This window comes from Vulpes vulpes, chromosome 10, assembly GCF_048418805.1.
Source record: "Vulpes vulpes isolate BD-2025 chromosome 10, VulVul3, whole genome shotgun sequence".
NCBI classification, from domain to species: domain Eukaryota; kingdom Metazoa; phylum Chordata; class Mammalia; order Carnivora; family Canidae; genus Vulpes; species Vulpes vulpes.
The window spans coordinates 60,069,639-60,090,453 of NC_132789.1; the positions used below are offsets into that span (position 1 = coordinate 60,069,639).

General features: G+C 34.8%; 1 protein-coding gene across 9 annotated transcripts in view; it reads right to left on the reverse strand.

Annotated features, from left to right (window-relative positions):
- Nucleotides 1–20,815, reverse strand: part of PPP1R12A (protein phosphatase 1 regulatory subunit 12A) — a 136,768-nt gene that overhangs the window by 58,201 nt on the left and 57,752 nt on the right. For all 9 annotated transcript variants that reach the window (XR_011994885.1, XR_011994883.1, XR_011994884.1 and 6 more), the window contains exons 3-5: nucleotides 15,682–15,800; nucleotides 6,138–6,297; nucleotides 1,895–2,039 (exon numbers count right to left, since the gene is read on the reverse strand). Coding sequence is in view for 6 of the 9 variants with exons in the window: in XM_072724449.1 (XP_072580550.1) it covers nucleotides 1,895–2,039; nucleotides 6,138–6,297; nucleotides 15,682–15,800 (424 nt within the window). In the remaining 3 variants the exon portion in view is untranslated. The remainder of the gene's footprint in view (nucleotides 1–1,894; nucleotides 2,040–6,137; nucleotides 6,298–15,681; nucleotides 15,801–20,815) is intronic.

A 20,815-nucleotide genomic window follows, 5' to 3' on the forward strand; every position in this document is an offset into this window, starting at 1 on the left:
AAACAAAAGGAGATGAAGCAAAACGACTTATATGCAGTCTTTCTCCTCGAGCATAATTATAATCAACTGTACTGCATAGGAATTAGACAATTATAGAACATATTAGAATAATTTTTTCATACATACTATATATTACCTATGAATCACTACCAAATATGTTTAAACTGGAAAATGATACAATGTTTTTGGAAAACCATTTCTATTAATAAGCTTCTCTTTTGGTCCTTATCTGGAGACCCCTACCAATGAATGAACCAATTATCAGTAATGTCCATGTCAACAGACAAATGGCCTTTAGGGGATGCTGTTTGGGAAAAAGACAGGAATGCAGAACAGAGATTAGAACATAAAAGGTATTTACTAATTTCTTCAGAAAAATCCCAACTGCTGGGGGAATTTCTATACGAAGGAGAGGAAATATGAAATATCAAGCTAAAATTAGCAGGCCTTTTATCTAAAATTTAACAGTAGCAACATCTGTCTTCTCATGCTGATTACAAAACAGAAAACTGTTATAATAAAAAACAATAGAGCAAATTATCAAAAGTTTTGACTACAAAATTAGGTTGAAGACTTTATACTTATGTATAAGAGCAAACCTGTACTTAGAACCTCAAACATTTGAATCTTTCAAACATTTTTTATCTTGATTTTCCTGAGATTTTCACCACTTCTAGGACTTTTACCTGCCTGCACATTTCTTACTTAAAACATATTTATAAATATACACGTGAAATGCTCTAGAAAGAACAAAGGAGTTCAGAGGCTTCTTTATTGTTTTATGTCAGCAACTAGGACATAAATCTGCACTGTAGTGCAGTATCCCAACCTCCAAACACTCACAGGAAATCTTGGGCATATGGTATATCATATTTGTTCTCTTCCCTTTGCAGATCCCCAGTTAGAAACTGCAGTTAATCAGAGCATAATCAGTACTAGCACTTATATTAATGGACACAGCAGAGTCAGATGGTGCCAGTGGAATAAAATGAGATCATCTTAGGAACTTCTGCTAAGTAATCTACTACATTATCTTAGACAATGCAATATATAAGGGATATTCTATGCAAATTAAGGGTAATCAAGCCCACTAGAGGAGATGTGTTTTTAAGTTCTTCAACTGTTGGTAGATGGTAAGGATCATGAACACGGAATAGGAGGGAACTAATAGGAATATTGGTGACACTGGTAACTGACTGATGGTGCTTAGAAGGAACAGAGGAAAAAGTATCTGATCTAATAGAAAATCGGGTAACTTGAATCTGTTCATGATTTTGTACAAAATACTGAAATGATATTCACTCCTCTCTACCTAATTGGGTGATACTAAGTAAATCTTTTACCTCATAAACGGTTTTCTCATCTGCAAAACTAAAACTAGATGTCGGATCTCAATTATTTTATTTGGGATAAAGCTTCCTGGTTGTTACTATTCTCACGTACTGTAAGACCCCACTATCCAAGTCATTTAAAAAGCTACTATAAGCAAGCTGTTAAGATAATCAGCTAAAGAGAAATAGAAATATATTTCTGTATGTGTTTCAACTCAGAGTGATGGGAGAGAACATTCACAGAGAAATGCAAAATTTTCTTAATTTATGAATTCCAAAGTACCCAAATCTACTCCATTATGTATGGTTATCTGATTACTCAAAGAGTAATGCTTCTTTCTTTGAGGAACAAGACCAAAACTACCTCACAAGTAGCTGAGAAACACTTTAACAATCAATAATAAAAATCATAAATGGTTGACAAAATGTTGTACAATTCATAAAACTTAATACAATTATATAATTTATATTCCAAAATTTGGGGGATTTTAAAACATTTATTTATAAAAGCTATTGGATATTTCTAAAAATTTAAATATTTAAAATACACTTAAAAGGCCTACCACTTTGTTGACCATCTCCATATCACACAGATTGTCCACTAAAATTCGACATGCTTCTTCTTTACCCCAGTGAGCAGCAGCATGAAGAGGTGTCCAGCCATCATAATCTTTAATATTAACATCATAGCCTGCCTGTATTAAAAGTCTAAAGAAATTATAGTAAGTTAGATAATCATTAAGAAATCTAAAAATGAGCAAATATAACCTCTAGCTTTATACCATGCAAGTTAATAAAACTTTGTGATGCATTTCTTTTCCTAGTTCACATCTTCTCCCTTCCCTTCAATGAATTAACTAGGACAAAAGAAAATAATTCTCAGAAAACTTTACCAAAGAGGATCTTGAACTACCGCCATATTAATGCATTCAGTTTTAATTAATTCCTAACGATTAGTAAGTCTTATGGTTTGGTGTAACACTAACACTGACGAATTCTTGTTAGTATGAATTATAGCTGAAATTTTCATAGGAAAGCCATTAATTTTTCATTGTGAACTCAAAAACTCCTGGATCAATTTGTATGTTAAACTGATTTATTGTAGGGAAGTCTTCGGGTGTTCCTATAATATATCATCTCAGGCTAAATGTGTTCTAAAAATATACTGGGATCAAACAAGTTTATTTTGTAGTTTCTGTTGCCTTGCAATTGAGGAAAGCTTTCACAAACCTTAATGATCTACCACGGCTAATTTTTAGAGGGAAATGACAATCTTTTAGGAACAAAACAAAGCCAAACCAATATTACGGGGTCGATTCTACTTTTCTGCAGCAGTAAGAAAGCAGGTATTCTAATTATCAACAAAGCTAGAAAGGAGGAATACATTTTAATACAATGCAAAGAACTGTATAAATTATGTTTGTATACCCTCCTAACTGTATATTGACATTAACCTTTATTTTGTTTAGAAACTAAGCTCAAAAGAGCAAAGAATGGTTCTATAAATTGCACATAGCACAGCCTCACACACACAGGCGAACAGTAAATTCTTTACAACTCATAAAATCTGGTTGACCTTTACCTTACTTTCCAAGAAGCTGAGCTTGAGAAGGGCTTCTTTTTACCTATAGGAGGGGTGGCAGTGATAGCTAATACACAACCCTTCATTTATTTATGTTACAAGAACAGATCCCCTATTTCCTATGAATATGTAAAGCATCTGTTTCCAATTCTGGATCTAAAAACTATCCTGAGAGCTTGTTAAAAAAAAAATATTCCCTAGCTCCACCCCAGTCCTATGGACTAAAGCAGTACATTCGGAGATGAGCCCTGCCAATTTACGTTTTTAGTAAGTCTCCTGTTTACCTGCCTGCAGACCAATATTTAAGAGCCTCCAATCTAAAGAACAGGCTAACAGATATAAGTCTAAAGATTAAAGTTTAAAAAAAAATGTGTCCATTACCATATATTATGAGAAACTTTGTTAACAGAGACAGAATAATACGGCAAGATATTAAAAATAAAACCCCCATTAAAAATATGAACAATAATAATATTAAATATTCTGAGCAGCAAAAATTATATAAGTACTTGGGAGTCTATGTGGAAGGGAAAGACAGAAAGGTAGATATTTTTTTTTTTTCCATGAACACATGGCTCTCTCTTTATGCCAGGTCATACAATACTGAAAAAAAGAAGACAGTTACTTATTATATTCAAGGAGATTCTGATGGAAGACAAAAGTCAGGTAAAACAACCCTCAAAGACATGGCGATGCAACGGCAGTATAGAGTTGAAAATCATCAAAATCAATTGAAAGGGGTTGTGTGTGTTTGTGGGGAAAAGGGTGGGAGTAGTAAGTGGGGGGAAGGTTATATCTGAAACCAGTATCTTCTATTTATTTTTCATTTCATACATATTTTTATTTATTTTCATAATAATATATTTACAAAGTTCAAAAATATAAAAGAATGGCTATATAGGGAAATCATACTCCCATTGCTGACCTTTAGCCAACCAGTTTTCCTTCCCTTAGATACCTATGTTACTAATTTTTTTTTAAGAGTTTATTTGCGACAGAGAAAGACAGAGAGAGAGAGTGAGCACGTGCAGAGGGAGAGTGAGAGGGAGAAGCTGACTCTATCCTGAGCAGAGAGCCTGATATGGGGCTCAATTCTAGGACCCTGAGATCACGATCAGGGCCAAAGGCAGATATGCTTAACCGACTAGCCACCCAGGTCCCCAATATACTACTAATTTTGAATGGATCCTTAGAGAGATTTTACGTATGTATCTGCAAATACAATTTAAAAAATGTTTTTTTCTTGAAGATTTTATCTTTTAAGTAATCTCTCCACCCAACATGGGGCTCAAGTCCACAACCCTGAGACCAAGAGCTGCATGCATGCTCCACTGACTGAGCCAGGTAGGTTCTCATAAAATTTTGAAATACAAACACAAATGATGAATACTTCTGTCCTTGTTTTTTTTTTTTTTTTAACAGTTAATGATTCCTAGTGCTCTATTATCTATATGTAATGTTTTAACTGCTATAGGAGTATTCCAGTGAAAGGAGATACTAAAATTTCTTCAATATTCTCCTATTCCTATTACAAACAATGTGGTTAGCACATACCTTATTTCCTGTGAGAAATCTGTAAAAAAATATTTCTAGAGGTAGAACTAACTGCTAAGCCAAAGAATAACTGTTACTTTGATAGAATCTGCTCAATTGTCATACTTTCACCAGTAACGTAAGAGTGCCTTTTCCTCAATCTTGCCAACACAGTGTGCCAAACATTTTAATCTCTGCCAATATCACAGATGAAAAATGGTAATTCATTGAAGCTTTATCTGTATTTATTATGAATAAGGTTGAGCATGTTTTTTCATAGGCTTAAGAGCCTTGAATTGAGCAAAGGATCGAAAGGAATTTGCCTCCAAGTTGAAGAGATGGTGAATGAAGGTATCTAGACAGAAACAAAGTAGGCATTAAGACATCATGACAGAACTTCAAGTAGATATATATAGTTGGAATAATGCACGCCGGAGGAGCAATGGTAGCAGCTTAGCTTCAAAGGACGACTAATGGTCTCATGTACTGATTTGAGGAATTTAAAATATATCCTGATCCTCACTGAGAATCTTAATAAAGAATTTTAAGAGCCTAGACTACCTAATTACAAAGACCACTTGGAATTTGTTTAGAAAACGATTTTACAGTGCAATCTAGTACTCAAAAAATATTACCTCTCCTATATGCAATCCTCTAATATTTTTAATTTTTTCTTTTAAAAAAATGCTGTTGTCAAGTCACTGAGTTCATCCATGATCTGCTAATGGGATTTGTGACTTTGCTAAGTTTTATTTTATTTTATTTTATTTTTTTTGCTAAGTTTTAGATTAGAAAGAAGCACATAGGAGGACAAGAAAAGGTAATTAAAGTTAATTGCACTATTCTAGAGATTTCAGTTATTGAAGTGAATAGGGATTGAAAAAAGGAGGAAACTTGGGAATAGCTGACCCATTTGAATTTCACTGTTTTTACTGAGCAGAGGGAATAAGGAGAATAGTTTGATACTAGAAGCTCTAGTGGAACATAACAACATAAAGGGTGCAGAAGATTCTGCGGAGGGCTAGTCTTATTTCCTTTCACATACACATAACAAAAGTTATGCACTGAATTATTTTTTCATATGGCTACCAACACCTTTTCATTGCATAAGTAGAAAAAAAATGTATTGTGATATAACAAAGTTATGTTTCAAGGAAATTTGCTGATCCCTATAAAGTCTCAGTTACTTATACCTTGATATTTATTATTATGCTAAAAGCATTCTGAGTCCCAGTGTTATGTAGTAAAAAGAAAACTGCATTTTAGATAAATTACATGTAAATAAATATTCACTAGGAATCAAGTTCTCTGAATTTGATGATTATGTTTCTATGTTTATATATAATACTGTTCTTATTCTCAGTAACCAGAGTTTGCCAATCTGGGAACATCAAAATGTCTTTGTAGTAATTTGCCAGCCCAGAAGGTAATGTATGATGGTTGTCTGACACTAAGTTGACTTAGTGAAAAACTACAACCAAAGAAAAGAATAGTAGAATAATCAAAATTCAAGATTAAAGAAAGGGCTTTAAAAATTAAGCAATAATATTCAAGGTAGTTTTTTTCCCCTATAAATAGACATTAAATAACTTTTATAAACTTTCAAAATAACGTCTGCAGATATCTTAAGGGGACAGTAAATAAAGAAAATAAACTAAAGTACAAAAATGACTGTGAAAAACAATACTTACTTTAAAACTTCTGTATAGCCTTTAGCGGCTGCAACATGAAGTGCTGTCCCTCCAGATTTTGCATGCCGAACATCATTTATATGGCCGCTATTTAGCCACTGTCTTGCATCTCTAAGCATTATTCGTTCTTCTTCTTTTCGAGCTGCTTCTATATCAACTCCTGATAAAATAAAAATTGCTTTTATTTTTTATTTATAGAAAATGTTTTTTCTATGTTGGGAAATAAAATTATCCAAAACATTTCCAGTTTAAATAAAAATTAAAAGTGAAATTTTATTTTTGAAAAATGAGCTGTCAATAATAAGTTGGTTCAATGAAGAAATGTGGGAATACTGTAGCTATTTTATTAGCCTTCTCTATTGATTAGCTTTTGGCCCACAATATTATTTCGGGTTTTTTTTACCTTTTCTGATAAATCCTTTTGTTTCTAAAAATTTGATTATTTCCTTACATATACCATCCTTTAGTTTAAAAGTAAGACAAAACAAAGCATAATTAAGTCTTAAATTTCAATCTAACTGCTTTGACTAGTCTGAACTCTAGCCTACTAGGTGGAAATATTTACTGAACACTTGAAACTTCAACTCAGAAGTGCTGTTTTCATCTAAAATTTACCAGGCTTTCAAGAAGATTCTCTACCGAACTCTTTATATACAACATATATAACATAGTACATTCTTCACTAATAATATCAGCATTATAATTTTAGTAAGTTAGATAGATGTTCATTCATTTAAAAGCATTAATTAAGCACTAAGTTACATGGAGTTGGTAAGAATGGGAAGAATTCAAGAATGAACAGGATATTCTACTTCTTTCTAACTTTCAAAGAGCTCAAAATCCTGAAAAAAAAATTAAAATAGAAAAGATAATCTTGAAATTCCTAAATGGTCTCATGTTGTCTCATGGCTTCAAATGCTGGCTATTTTATAAGCAGCATACACCACAATGCATCTATAGTTTGACTCCAAGAACCTATGAACTTATTAAAGGTAAAGAAATTGCTTTTTTTTCCCCCTGTATTCCCACTGTCTAGATGAGTACCTAATAAAAAGTAAAAAGGGATCAGTAAATGTATACTAACTACGTGATGAATAAACAAATAAAAACAATTACACAAACATATCTTTTCAGCTAAGATCTCTCCTATAATTCACATCCATGTATCCAACTGTCTGGTCAGAATTTTTTTCTTTCATTCATCCATTTACCCACCCAATGAATACGTACCGAGTGCCTACTAGATGTAAGGTACTTCTTATTAAGGTGCAATGGGTATAGAAATGAACTTCTAACATGGCAGAAAATGATATATATATGAAGAAAAATAAAACAAGGTAAAGGGACAGAGGGTAATGATAAAAAGCTGTTATTTTATATGGTTTGGTAAAGAACACTCTTTTTGTTAAGCTGACATTACAACAAAAAGTAGAGTGATAGTCATACTCTAATCTGGGAGACATTCTAAGCAGAGGAAGTCCTAATAGGTTCTGAGGTAAGAAGCCTGCCTGGAATGTTCTTCTGTTTAGAAGGCCAGGCTATCTATAGGGTAATGAGAACAATGAGCAGGGTGACACAATCTGACTTAATTTAAGAGGATCACTTAAGCTGAAAAGTTAAGAGAAGAAACTGAGGTATCAAATTGGAGGCTACCGCAATAATTCAGACAAGAGATGATACTAGCTTAACCTAGGAGAGTAAAGAAGTTGGATTCTGGATTCTTCAAGGTATACCAACAGAATCTGTTGTTCGTTTGGATGTAGGAGAAAAAGAGAAGTCACCTATGAAAGGTTTTTAATTGAAAAAGTTAAATTTTCAGTATGAGAAATGTGAAGTTTGAGATACTCTGAGAGACATCTAATTGGATATCAAGTAGTCAGTTGGATATCTGAATTTGGAGAACAGAAAAGAGTCAAGACTAGGCAAATGATAAAATTATATGCCATAGGCACCTGAAACTTAATGCTAAAATCTTAACTCAAATTCCTTAGCCAGTTGGACTTGCTGGCTTTCTTGTATTTACTATACCACTGCTTACCCAGCAACCTGGAAGACATCCTTAATCCTTCCCTTTACCTTACTCCCAGCCCTCATCCAATTAGTTCACAGACTATGAATCGCTATCTCCAAGACTGTCTTCTTGATGGTAACATAGTTCATCACTGTCTTAGTTCATGTCCTATATCCCACACTTTGACTACACTATTGGCCCTTAAACTCAACCTCAGTACCTTCTGATTCATTTCCTACAGCACTGTCAGACTGGTTTTCCATATCAAAATATAATCATTCACTTTTCTACACAAATTTGTCAATGGCTGTTCACCTTCTATAAGACAAAATTCAAGCTCTTTTGTGTAGACAAAGCCTTTTATATGATTTGGTCTCAATCACTTAATATCTACTCTTTCTCTTCTAGCATCATCCAGTGTTCTTACCATCTAGATCTCTACAAAGGTCAAGTACATCACGCTGGTGTGCTGTGGTACAAGCTAGTATCTTCTACATGGACTGTAGCCTTCCCTTGCCTAAGCAAATCACCATTTATTCAAGGCACAACTAAACCAACTCAAATGAAGTTCAACTTTTATTTATTTATTTATTTATTTATTTATTTATTTATTTATTTATTTATTTATTTATTTTTTCCATATATAAAGTTCAACTTTTAAAAAGTAGACCATAACTGAAAACATTTTTAAAATCCTCAAATTACATTAAGTACAGGTAAAGTCATCTTCAGACTAGAGAGTTATATTTCATTACCACATTTGAAAGAAACTTTGAGTAAGATTCCCCCAAAAAGGGGGTTATCTTTATCTAAGTACAAAGAAATTACCCTCTTTTGCCTCCAAATCATGCTCATATAAATTATATGTAAAAACAAACAGCTCAAGTTTAAAATTAAAGTATGTGTGAAGGGAAATTTCTTATGCTTAAGAAAACCCAGTTAGGAAGAAAGACTTTTCTTTCATATTTAAAAAAAATTAAATACTATTAATTACAAACCCTGCTTTAGTTCATTAAAATCTAGAAAAAAATCCCATACTGTACTACATATTACCACACTTCTTTTTCTAGTTCCACTGTTTTAACTAGCTGGTGACCTTGAGAAAGCTATCTTTTTTGAATATTAGTATAATGCGTTAAGAACACTGAAGTTGAATCTAGATTGCTGGGTTTCAATCTCTCATCTACCATTCACTAGCTCTCTTATTTTGGGCAAGACATTTAATCTCTGGTAATATTCAGTTTATTTGTAAAATATTATCTGTAAAAAAAAAAAGGGGTAATGAAAGCACCTATCCCCTAACGTTGTTGTGAGGATTAAATTAAGATATGTGAAATGCTTAGATCAGGAGTAAGCACCAAGATACTAATTATCACTATCAGCTCTAAATGCCTATAGTTCTACTTCTCTTTTCTTGCTTTACAGTCTAAAAGAAAGAAAAAAAATTTAAGATTTATTTATTTGAGAGAGAGAGAGAGAGAGAGGAGAGAGTATGTGCACAGAAGCAGGGGGAGGGGCAGAGAGGGACAGGCAGGTTCCCTGATGAGCAGGGAGTCAGATGCCAGGCTTGATCATGACTTGAGCTGAAGGCCAACTCTTATCGGACTGAGCCACCCAGGTGTCCCAGAAAACTCTACAATCCATTTAACTGGTCCTTAGCCCACCTACTTTATTGCAAGGTTTTTAAATAATGAAACGATAGATACCAAAACTAGATTGAGTATAACAAAGTGATTAGATTATTAACATCCATCACTACTACTGAGAAACAGTGAATATAAGATTGAAATGTAGCCAATCTCTTCATGAGAAACAATAAAAATAAATCGGATTTTGGGCACAGTTAAGAGATACAAAGACTGACTGACTTGTGTCCCAAGCTAAAAAAAGACAATTGCATTAAAATATAAACCAGAAGTACTTTTAGCTACTGCTCAATCATTACTACTTTGTTTTGTTTTCTTTTAAGTAAACTCTACACCTAATGCGGGACTCAAACTCATTACCCTGAAATCTAGAGTCAATATGCTCTACCAACTGAGCCAGCAAGGGAGCCCCAAATCAGGATTAGTTTCAAAGGCAATTTACTTAAGCATAATCAGTTATTTTTTTAAAAAAGATTTTAATTATTTATTCATGAGAGACACACAGAGAGAGGCAGAAACACAGGCAGAGGGAGAACTGGGCTCCCCCAGGGGGGAGCCCAATGCAGGACTCGATCCCAGGACACTAGGATCACGACCTGAGCCAAAGGCAGACCTCAACCTCTGAGCCCCCAGGCATCCCAGCATAACCAGTTATTGATCAGATATATTAAATAAGAAATTAGAGCTGAAAGAATTGAAGAATTTAAAAATATTAAGTAAAAATGTTTATATCAGGATAAATAATTTGAGAAATCTTATCACTATAAGAGGTACATTTAAGGTGTTCTTTTTATTTTTATTTTTTTTAAAGATAAGGTGTTCTTTTTAGGATTATTAAAATTTATTAGAAATATCCTTATAATCTGTTTCTCTGGAATAAAGTTATACTATATAAGTTCATGTATTCCCGTAATACGAGTAAAATGAATACCATGAAGTATTTTCTAGGAGACATTCTTAATAAAATACAGTATGGTACAGTGGTGAAGAGTGTGGGTTCAAGATATCTGTCATACTATTTGGGATTGAACTACAGTAGTACTTCCTACCTATATGATGTTGGGTAAGTCACTGATCCTCAATCAGCCATCTGTAAAATGGGGGTAATAGTAGTAGTAATCTCTTAGAATTGTTGTGAGAATGAAATGAAATGAGGCACTTAAAGCCCCCTGGCTCAATGCCTGACATACACTGTCAGCATTTAATAAGAGCTAGCTACTATTATTAGTATTAGCTTTTCACTTTTCAGTTCCAGGGTCATCTCATCTATTTCCCAGAATTCCTCCTCATCTACTATTCTCTTAGATGTACATTTTCCATTGTGACAGTGCCTAAGCTCCAACAAAGCACCAAATACTGTCATCTGGATGTCCTTTGGCTGCCACAAACTCAATATATCCCAAAACAAACTCATGTACTCCCTAAATCTGTTCGTTTCATCCCACATTTTCTGAAATTAATCATCACTAATACTTCTTCTTCTTCTTTTTTTTTTTTTTTTAAAGATCTTATTTGTTTGAGAGAGACAGAAAGAGCATGAATAGGGCAAAAGGGAGAGGCAGAGGGGAGACAGAGAGGGACAAGCAGACACCCTGCAGATTCTGATGAGGGGCTTGATTCCAGGACCCTGAAATCAGGACTTGAGCCAAGTCAGAGGTTTAATCGATTGGGCCACCAAGGTGCCCCAGCCATCATTAATTCTTAAACCGGAAACTTCAGGAGGCAAATAGCCTCAATTCTTCCTTTACCTCCACATTCAATTATTCACCAAAGTGTTTTAATTCTATCTTAATATTTCCTCAAGCCAGCCTGTTCTTTTCTATATTAAATGTAATTGTTTTATCCTTTCAGCTGGACTAATTTAAGAGCCTTCTTCAAGGAAGATATGCCACCATGTATTCTCCATTCTAAATCATCCTCCGAACTGCCATCAACTATACTTCTAAAAACCAAATCTGATCAGGTTCATTTCTTGCTTAGAGATCTTTGCTGCATCTAATGCCTATAAAATAGATATCCTTCACCATTTGGATTCAGCAAATGTTTTCAGGTCTCACCCTCCTACTCCTACTAATTCCATCCTGACTTTGTATCTCCATTCCTCTTCTAATGAGTTCTCCACACATGCAATGTCTCCAATTCCTTTTCTTTGCACACACTGATACTCTGACAGGACTTTTTTGTCCACCACCTCCTTTCTCTGCTAGGCAAACTCATTTTCTAATGTCATCACTCTGAAACCCATACTGACTATTGGAAGCAGTTAGTCAAAAGGCTTTTCTGTTCTTTGGCAACCTCCTGTCCCTATCTGTATTTTAGCACATAACACACTGCATTGTGAAGCTCTGTTTATATATCTGCCACTTCTGATATACTGTGAAATCCTTAAGAATAAAGATTCTCCTTCCTTCCTTTTTCTTTCCCTCCCTCCATCCCTTCCTCTCTGTCTTTTTAATAATACCCAGCACTCAGATCATTTGCTGGCACACTAGTCAATACTGAATGAATCATTACAATTAAAATCAGTCTTGCAAAAGCTTCCTTTATATACAAGGAAACCAAAGGAAAGAAATTTTCAGTACACCTCTATGACTTTCCTAGTTTATAATTATTGCTAATTTTAGATAGTATAAAAAAATTTAGTGTTTTTTTAACAGGAAATGGTCAGCTATCTATCCAGGCATTCATCAGAGCAAGATATGGACAGATAAGGTAGTCTACTTCCTAGGTTGTGATGCTTTATATCTATTCTTCAGCTTCCTCAAGTCTTGAATATCTCATCACTCCAAAATTCCTGCCTAGAACATGCCTGTTAAAAGCTCTTCTGTGTACTTATTCAAGCACCAGTTGTCAACTACTTTTCCAATATGCTCTGTTTCTCCTGGGCCTCAGGGACCTTCAACTACCTATTACAATTCCTCAACTCTGGGGGATCCCTGGGTGGCTCAGCGGTTTAGCACCCATCTTGGCCCAGGGTGTGATCCTGGAGACCCAGGATTGAGTCCCATGTCGGGCTCCCTGCATGGAGCCTGCTTCTCCCTCTGCCTGTGTCTCTGCCTCTCTCTCTCTCTCTCTGTCTCTCATGAATAAAGAAATAAAATCTTTTAAAAAAAATTCCTCAACTCTACTTAGGCACTTAGCTATTAGCTTCGGCGTCTTAAGTTTTTTGTTTTGTTTTTCTTGAGAGAGAGAGAAAGAGAGAGAGAGAGAGAGAGAGAGAGAGAACATGCATGTGAGGTGGGGAGGGGGCAGAGAGAGGAGAGAATCCTAAGCAGGCTCCAGCCCAGTGTGAAGCCTCATGTGGGGCCTGATCTCATAACCCTGAGATCACAACCAGAGCCAAAATTGAATCAGATGCTTAACTAATAACTCAGCCACCAGGCACCCCTTAAGATTTTTTTTTTTAACACTTAGTAGTCATTATGAATTTTCCTAATCCAAGGAATAAAAATCTCTTTCCAAGGGACTAATTTAGTACTTTAGCTTCTACTCCTTTGCTTCTATTTCATGGTGAACCATACTTCATAAGAGCCAACCTTCTAAAACAATATCCCATACCTTTCCTTTAACAGACCTTAGAACACAGTTCTCTCCTGATAATACTCATTTAATTGCTGTCTAAATAAAAAAAAATATATTGCTAACTATAATGGAATATAGTGGAAATCATGCAAACTTATTTATACATATTAATTTTTAATTGTGGTACAATATACATAATATAAAACTTACCATCTTAACATTTTAAAGTATGCAGTCCAGCAGTTTTAAGTACATTTACACTGTTGTGCAACCCATCTCTAGAACTCTTTTCATCTTGGAAAACTGAAATGCTACATCCATTAAACAAAAAAAGACCCTCATTCCTACCTCCTGACAGCCATCATTTCACTTATTTTCTCTATTAATCTGATTCTTGAAGTACTTCAGGTAAGTAGAATTATACAGTATTTGTCTTTTTGTGACGGTCTTATTTTGCTTACCATAATATCCTCAAGGTTCATCCAAGCTATAGTATATATCAGAATTTCCTTTTGAAAGCTGAATAGTCAATTGTATGTATATACCACAATCTGTTTATTCACTCATCAGACACTTGGTTTACCTCCATATTTTGGTTATGTGAATAACACTACTATAAATATGGGTATACAAATATCTTTTTGAAACCTTCCTTTTAATTTTTTGAGTATATACCCCCCTAAAGAATTGCTAGATTATATAAAGATATTATATATACATATAAAACATAAATATATTATTATATACATATCTTGAGATACGATTCATGTATCATTTACAGTATCAGTGGTTTTTAGTATATTTGCAAAGTTGCGAAACTATTACTACCACAATCAGTTACTACTCATTGCTCCTAAATAATTCTATCCATAAATAATCATTCCTCGTCTATAAACTGATGTCTCTCAAATATATAGCTCTACTTCTGTAGCTCTCTCTATTCACAGATTCAACTGTTTAAATATCTAATCAGCAAAACATACTTGACACATTTGAAAATAAATTCCTGAACTTTCCCCACAAAACCTACTTTTCCCACAATATTCACATCTCATTTACACTTTCATTTTTGCATACTCTACCCTTTAATCACTCAATAATCCTCTGGACCAAACCTTCAAAATGTATCTAAAATCCAATCTTTTCTTATCACTTTGTCTACTACCACCTACTTCTGCTCTTACTTTCCTACAATCTATTCTCAATATAATAGCCACAGAGATCTTTCTAAAGTAAGTCAGATGTCACTCCTTCATCTCAATTCCTCCACTGGCTCCTACTTCTGTCTGCCTAAAAAGCCAAAGTCGTTTTTTTAGGCAGAGTCATTTTTTAAGGCAAAGTCGTTCCAACAACCCAAAAGGCCTTAATGTGATAGGGTTCACTGTTACCTCTGTGATATCATTTCCCTCTAGTCCCTTCCTTGTTTTGCCTATTTTAGTCAAACTAGTCTACTTACAGTTTCTCTGAATAACCATGTACCCTCCCATCCTTTCACTCACAGCTCCCTATTTGGAATGTTCTTTCCTTAGATGCATGGTTAGTTGCCTCATCTCATTCAGATCTTAGCTTAAAAACCCACTACTGAGTGAGGATTTACTGACCACCCTATTTATTTAGAAGATTTTATTTATTTATTCATGAGAGACAGACAGAGAGAGAGAAAGAGAGAGAGGCAGAGACACAGGCAGAGGGAGAAGCAGGCTCCATGCAAGGAGCCGGACGTGGGACTCAATCCTGGGTCTCCAGGATCGCGCCCTGGGCTGAAGGCGGCGCTAAACCTCTGAGCCATCCGGGCTGCCCTTGACCGCCCTGATTAAATTTGCAATGTATCTCATTCATCCTGTGCGCTTCCCCATTCTCTGCGTATTTTCTCTCCAAAACTTTTACTACCATAATTTTATGTCTGATCCTACAACTTATGACACTTCTTTCAATTTAAAAAATATTAAAAAGATGTAGAATTGAGAATCCTATATTTTTCAAATAGACTCATACTACACATATTATCAAAAGTGATTTTTTCTAATCAAATTATGATTTCTCCCTCAATATCAACAATTATTTTATTGAAAAAATTCAATATTCAATATTTCAATAAATATTCAATTTACTGAAAAAGAATATCATATTCTTTTTAAAACAGTTTGTTTTAAAAGATTTTATTTATTCATGAGAGACACAGAGAGAGGCAGAGACACAGGCAGAGGGAGAAGCAGGCTCCCCATGGAGAGCCTGATATGGCACTCAATCCCTGAACCCCAGGATCACTACCTGAGCCGAAAGGAGACATTCAATTGTTAGAGCCAACCAGGTGTCCCTAAAACAGTTTTAAATGTTTCTTCCATTTAGGTTGCTTTTACATTACCTTGCCGATTAACTTCATTTTGAAGTAGCTCTTCCATTGCCTCCTCCTCAGCAATATCTAATGGTGTGTCTCCTTCACTGTTGACAGCTCCTACATGTGCTCCCTGACCAATCAAAAATCTATAAAATGAAAGGGAAGATAGTTAAGTAACGACAGTATCAGTAAGACTTAACCGCATAGCAAATGAGAAAAACTCCTATGTAAAAACAACACTAAAAACCAACGCTAGATGCATTAAGTTTTAAAGAAGTAGAGCATGTTTTATTTTAATTTATATTTCCTAATTTTTCAATAATGTACATATATTGCTTTAGTAATACAAAAATGTTATTTAATGATAATTAGAAAGTCTTTCATAGGATTTCATACTGTTTCCACTAAAATTTTTTATTAGCTCTATATTGACTGGTGGGCAAAGGGAGAGAGAGAATCCTCAAGCAGACTCCCCACTGAGCATGCAGCCCAGTGTAGGGCTTGATCCCAGGACCTTGATATCATGACCATTTTGTAGCCTGATTCTTTTACATTATACTTGATAATTTATTGTAAACATTTCTTTCTCTATAAGGTAACATTTCATTTTTATGATCTTCATTAAATTTATAATCGTAAAAATTTATAAGCAGCTCATGCTGCCCTTCCCCCTGCTTGTACACATGTGTTCTCTTCCTCTCCCTCTCAAATAAATAAATAAATCTTTTTTAAAAAAGAACTATTGCATATGGCATGAGACTGGAGACATGGAGATCAGTTAGCAAACTAGTCAATATGGAGGTAATGAAAAATTTTGGTGGAGACAGTCTGAAATGATACTATGAAAGACTTTTTATTTTTTTTACAAAGTCATATTAGAATTCAGGCAACTTTTTGTTTCAGAGTTTTAAAAAATGTAATATAAAACTAAATGAGAACATTTATATACTATAAATTAATAAATGAGACCAGAGCAAAAGAGAAAAAAAAGATGTAAGTGGTATAATAAGCTATGCTACATGCCAGGAGAATACATAAATAATCTGCTAGCTAGGCAAAATATCAACCAAACAATTAGGCATCCTTATATGAAACACTTTTATTTTGCTTAGGCAGAAATCATTCATATGATATAAAAACAGAAAGGAGTACCTCAGAGTTGCTGCAGTGCTTGCAGCACAGGGAGCTACATGGGAAGCAGAGTCTCAAGGAAATACCAGGTCAAAGCCAAATACAGACAACCCAAAATTTATATAAACAGGAAGGATGTTAAGAGAAACTAACAAGAGTAAAGTTCCAAAACTACTCGCAGGAAACAGAGCCTGGAGCAATTCTTGAGCCCAAAGTTTAGGTATATGTATACATTCATACAATTCACAAAAATCTGCACTCCAGAACTGTCACTTGCAAATATACATTTTTTAAAAAGATATAAACAAACAAACAAATCCCATGGTATTAATTCTTAGCTTCCATGAATAATCTCAAAAAGCCATTCAAAGATTGGTTATGGGGGAAAAAAAACACAAACATTTAGGTTCTGTGTACTTTGAGTTAGGCTCCCAACTCTGATTCTTGACAGCTGTGTGACATTCATTAGAATATTTGAAGCCTAATCTATGGACAAATTTTAGGGCTGGGCGAAGTTTAAATGAGTTAATGTCTAAAAATAAAATAAAAATTCTATCTTTTATCCCATCATGCAAAATCATCACACTTAGCAATGTTTAAAATAATGTGAAATAAAATAGTACAGACTATCTGGAATACCAGAAATTGACTGTGAGGGGCCCTCGAGATACTGAAAACAGATAGCTATATTTCCTTTAGAACAAAAAAAGCTGGGGTATTATAAGCAGCTCATGTGGCTGCTAATTAGGAAACACATATTTATTTTAAGATTTCTTGGAAAGAAAAAAGCAAAGATTTCACATAGAAGTCCCAAATTGAAAGTCAGAAAATTGGGCTATTTCTCAGATGAGTAGTTTTTCTGGTATGCTTTAGAGAAGAAAAAGGAAAAAGAAAGAAAGAAAAGAAAGAAAAAGAAAGAAGGAAAGAAAGGAAAGAAAGGAAAGAAAGGAAAGAAAGAAAGAAAGAAAGAAAAAGAAAGAAAGAAAGAAGCAGTTTTATTGCCTTAACAATGGTTAATGATTTTCTCAAGCAATACAAATGAGGCCAACACTGGAGATGCCTACAAATGATGAAATTCTTTATAGATTATAGAAATAAAAAAACTTAAGTTGCCAGTTTCATTGAAATTTATAATAATCTAGCACCTTGAGCCAGTAAGTAATTTTGGATAAATTAATTAACCACAAAATCAAGACATGATCCACATGGATTTTTACAAAATTATTTGCACACGTCCTAATTTAAAAACCTGACAGACGGTATAGGATTCTTTTTGTTGTTGTTGTTTTTGACAGAGAGAGAGAGAGAGAGAGAGAGAGAGAGAGAGAGATAAGCAGGCTTCCCACCGAGCAAGTTAAATAGCGTGAAGTTCGATCCCAGGACCCTAAGCCAAAGGCAGATGCCTAACAACTGAGCCATTCAGGTGCCAAAAGGTATAAGTTCTTAACCAAGTTATTGGCTGCAACTTGGATATGGTACCTTAAATAAATTCACAGGATTCTGTCTGGGTTAGAATTATTTAGTGTTAATTGAATTTGGAAGACAAATTTTGACAGTCTCTATTAATTGTCTTGGATTATGAGTTTTGTAAAAAATCAATTCGTAGACGAGATTATGAGAAAAGGAAATGGTTTTCATTCAAAAAATTTAATCTTTTAAAGAAAATTGTCTTTAAAGTAGAAGCTAATGAGAACATAGGGATCAAAGAGAGAAGGGAGAAGACACTCCATCATCAAGAGCTGAATATATTTAGTGTTCAAATTTAATGTATATTGACTTTTTTTTACTCACTGTAGGGACACTAGTATCAAGAAGTCATTATAACCAATACGTGAACTTTTCATGTAATCAATACAGGAGTCTTTAAAAATCAGAAAGTGAGTACAGCCTTAAAAAAAAAAAAAAAAAAAGGAGGGGATCCCCGGGTGGCGCAGCAGTTTTGCGCCTGCCTTTGGCCCAGGGCACAGTCCTGGAGACCCGGGATCGAATCCCACGTCAGGCTCCCGGCATGGAGCCTGCTTCTCCCTCTGCCTGTGTCTCTGCCTCTCTCTCTCTCTGTGTGACTATCATAAATAAATAAAAATAAAAAATAAATTAAAAAAAGGAGGAAATTCTGTTACACAGCTGAACCTCAAGGTCTGTGCTAAGCATTAGAGGATAGTCACAAATGGACAAATACTATATAATTCCACTCATATGAAGTATCTAAAGGTATCAAGATAATAGAAACAGAAAATAGAAAGCTGGTTACCAAGGGCTTGGGGTAGAGGAAAGGGGAAATTAGTGCATACAATTTCAGTATTACAAGATGAAAAAGTACGTATCTGCTGCACAATGTGAATATATTTGATGCTACTGAATTGTACACTTAATGGTAAATTTAATATTATGTGATTTTACAATAAATTTTTGTTTGTTTATCAGAGAGTCAGAAGAATACCACTGGAATAGTTGTTCTTTGAAAATCAAAATGACTTCCTCAAAGTCATCTAATGACAGAATTATGAACTACCTGAACTTTTCAAAAATGGATAAGTAGAACATTATACTATTAAGAAGAAATACATGCTGTTTTCTTTGGTAGTCTCTGAGCAACAAAAATCCTAAAATAAGTATAAACCCTTAGGCATCTTCAGTGGAAGTGCATTTTGCTATTTCATTCTTGAAGTTCTATATCACAATGAAAAATAGCTGACCCATCACTTGTCATTTCATTAAATACTTTTCCAGCCGTGCATTCTTTCTCCTCTTCTGGGACTCTAATGTCAAAAATGTTAGGTCTTCGTTATAGTCCCACAAGTCTCTAAGGGTCTATTCATTTTAATTTAGTCTATTTCCTCTCTGTTGCTTAGATTTGATAACTTCCATTGATCCATTTTTCAGTTCACTAATTCTTTCTTCTATCCCTTCCATTCCACTCTTGAGCAAACCCACTTTTATTCTGGTTATTAGACATTTTAGTTCATTCCCATTTGATTCTTCTTAATATCTTCTATTTCTTTGCAGACTTTCTTTTTGCTGAGATTTTAATTTTTTGGTTTCCAGTATGCTCATAATGGTTGAAACATTTTCATGATAGCTGGTCTATACTTTGTCAGATAATTTTAAGAGCAGTATCTCTGTCATTCCATGTTGGTCTCTACTGGTTGTCTTTTTTCATTAATTGGGGAATTTCCTTGGTATGGCGATTGATTTTCAATTGAAATCTGAACACTTTGAGTGTTATGTTAAAAGACTCTAGATCTTGCCTAAATCTTCTGTTAGCTGGCTTTGTTTGGCTCTGCTGCAGCAGAGGAAGCTATGGAGGTGCCATTTCATTACCACAAGGTGGGGGTAGAAGTCTAGGTTCCCCACTCAGCCTCCACTGAGGCCAGAGATGGGGTGGTGGCTCCTTGTTCTAGTTTACCACAAAGCCTTCACTGATATCTCCCTGGATGAAAAGGGTATAAGTGCTTCATTACTACTACCATGTGGCTTCCGACTATAAGGTGAGGGAGGTAGGGATCTTTACTGGTGGGTGGTGGTGAAAGTATTCACTCTCCACTAGGCCTCTTCTGACACACCCCAGGAAGGAGTAGGAGCTGGCTGGTATGTAATCAGGTGGGGGGGGGGGGGGAGGGCTAGTTAATCATTTGGTGGGGATTAAAGTATTTGGCTGGCTTTGGCCTAATCTGACATCACTGCAGTAGGACTATTGGGCGTACCTCAATATAGCCTGGTAAGGGTGGAGGTCTACACTCCCTACCTAGCCTTTGCCAGGTGAGGGCATGGGTGAGACTAAGGTTTTTTCCCTGTGGACTTTGCCTGGTTAAGTAGAGTGGTTATTACTATTTTTAAGTTTTCTGTCCTGCTAGGGTACCCCTCTCCCAGTATTTGGCTAAAAAGATTAGGCTTTTGTTGGGACTTTTTCTCTTTTTTTGGTGTGCCCATTTGTGCTTCTGGATTATCAGTGTTTTTCAGTTCAAAGATACATGAGGCAAAAAGAAAAGCTAGGACATTTTCTCCTGTGGGTCCTGTGATGTTTAGCCAT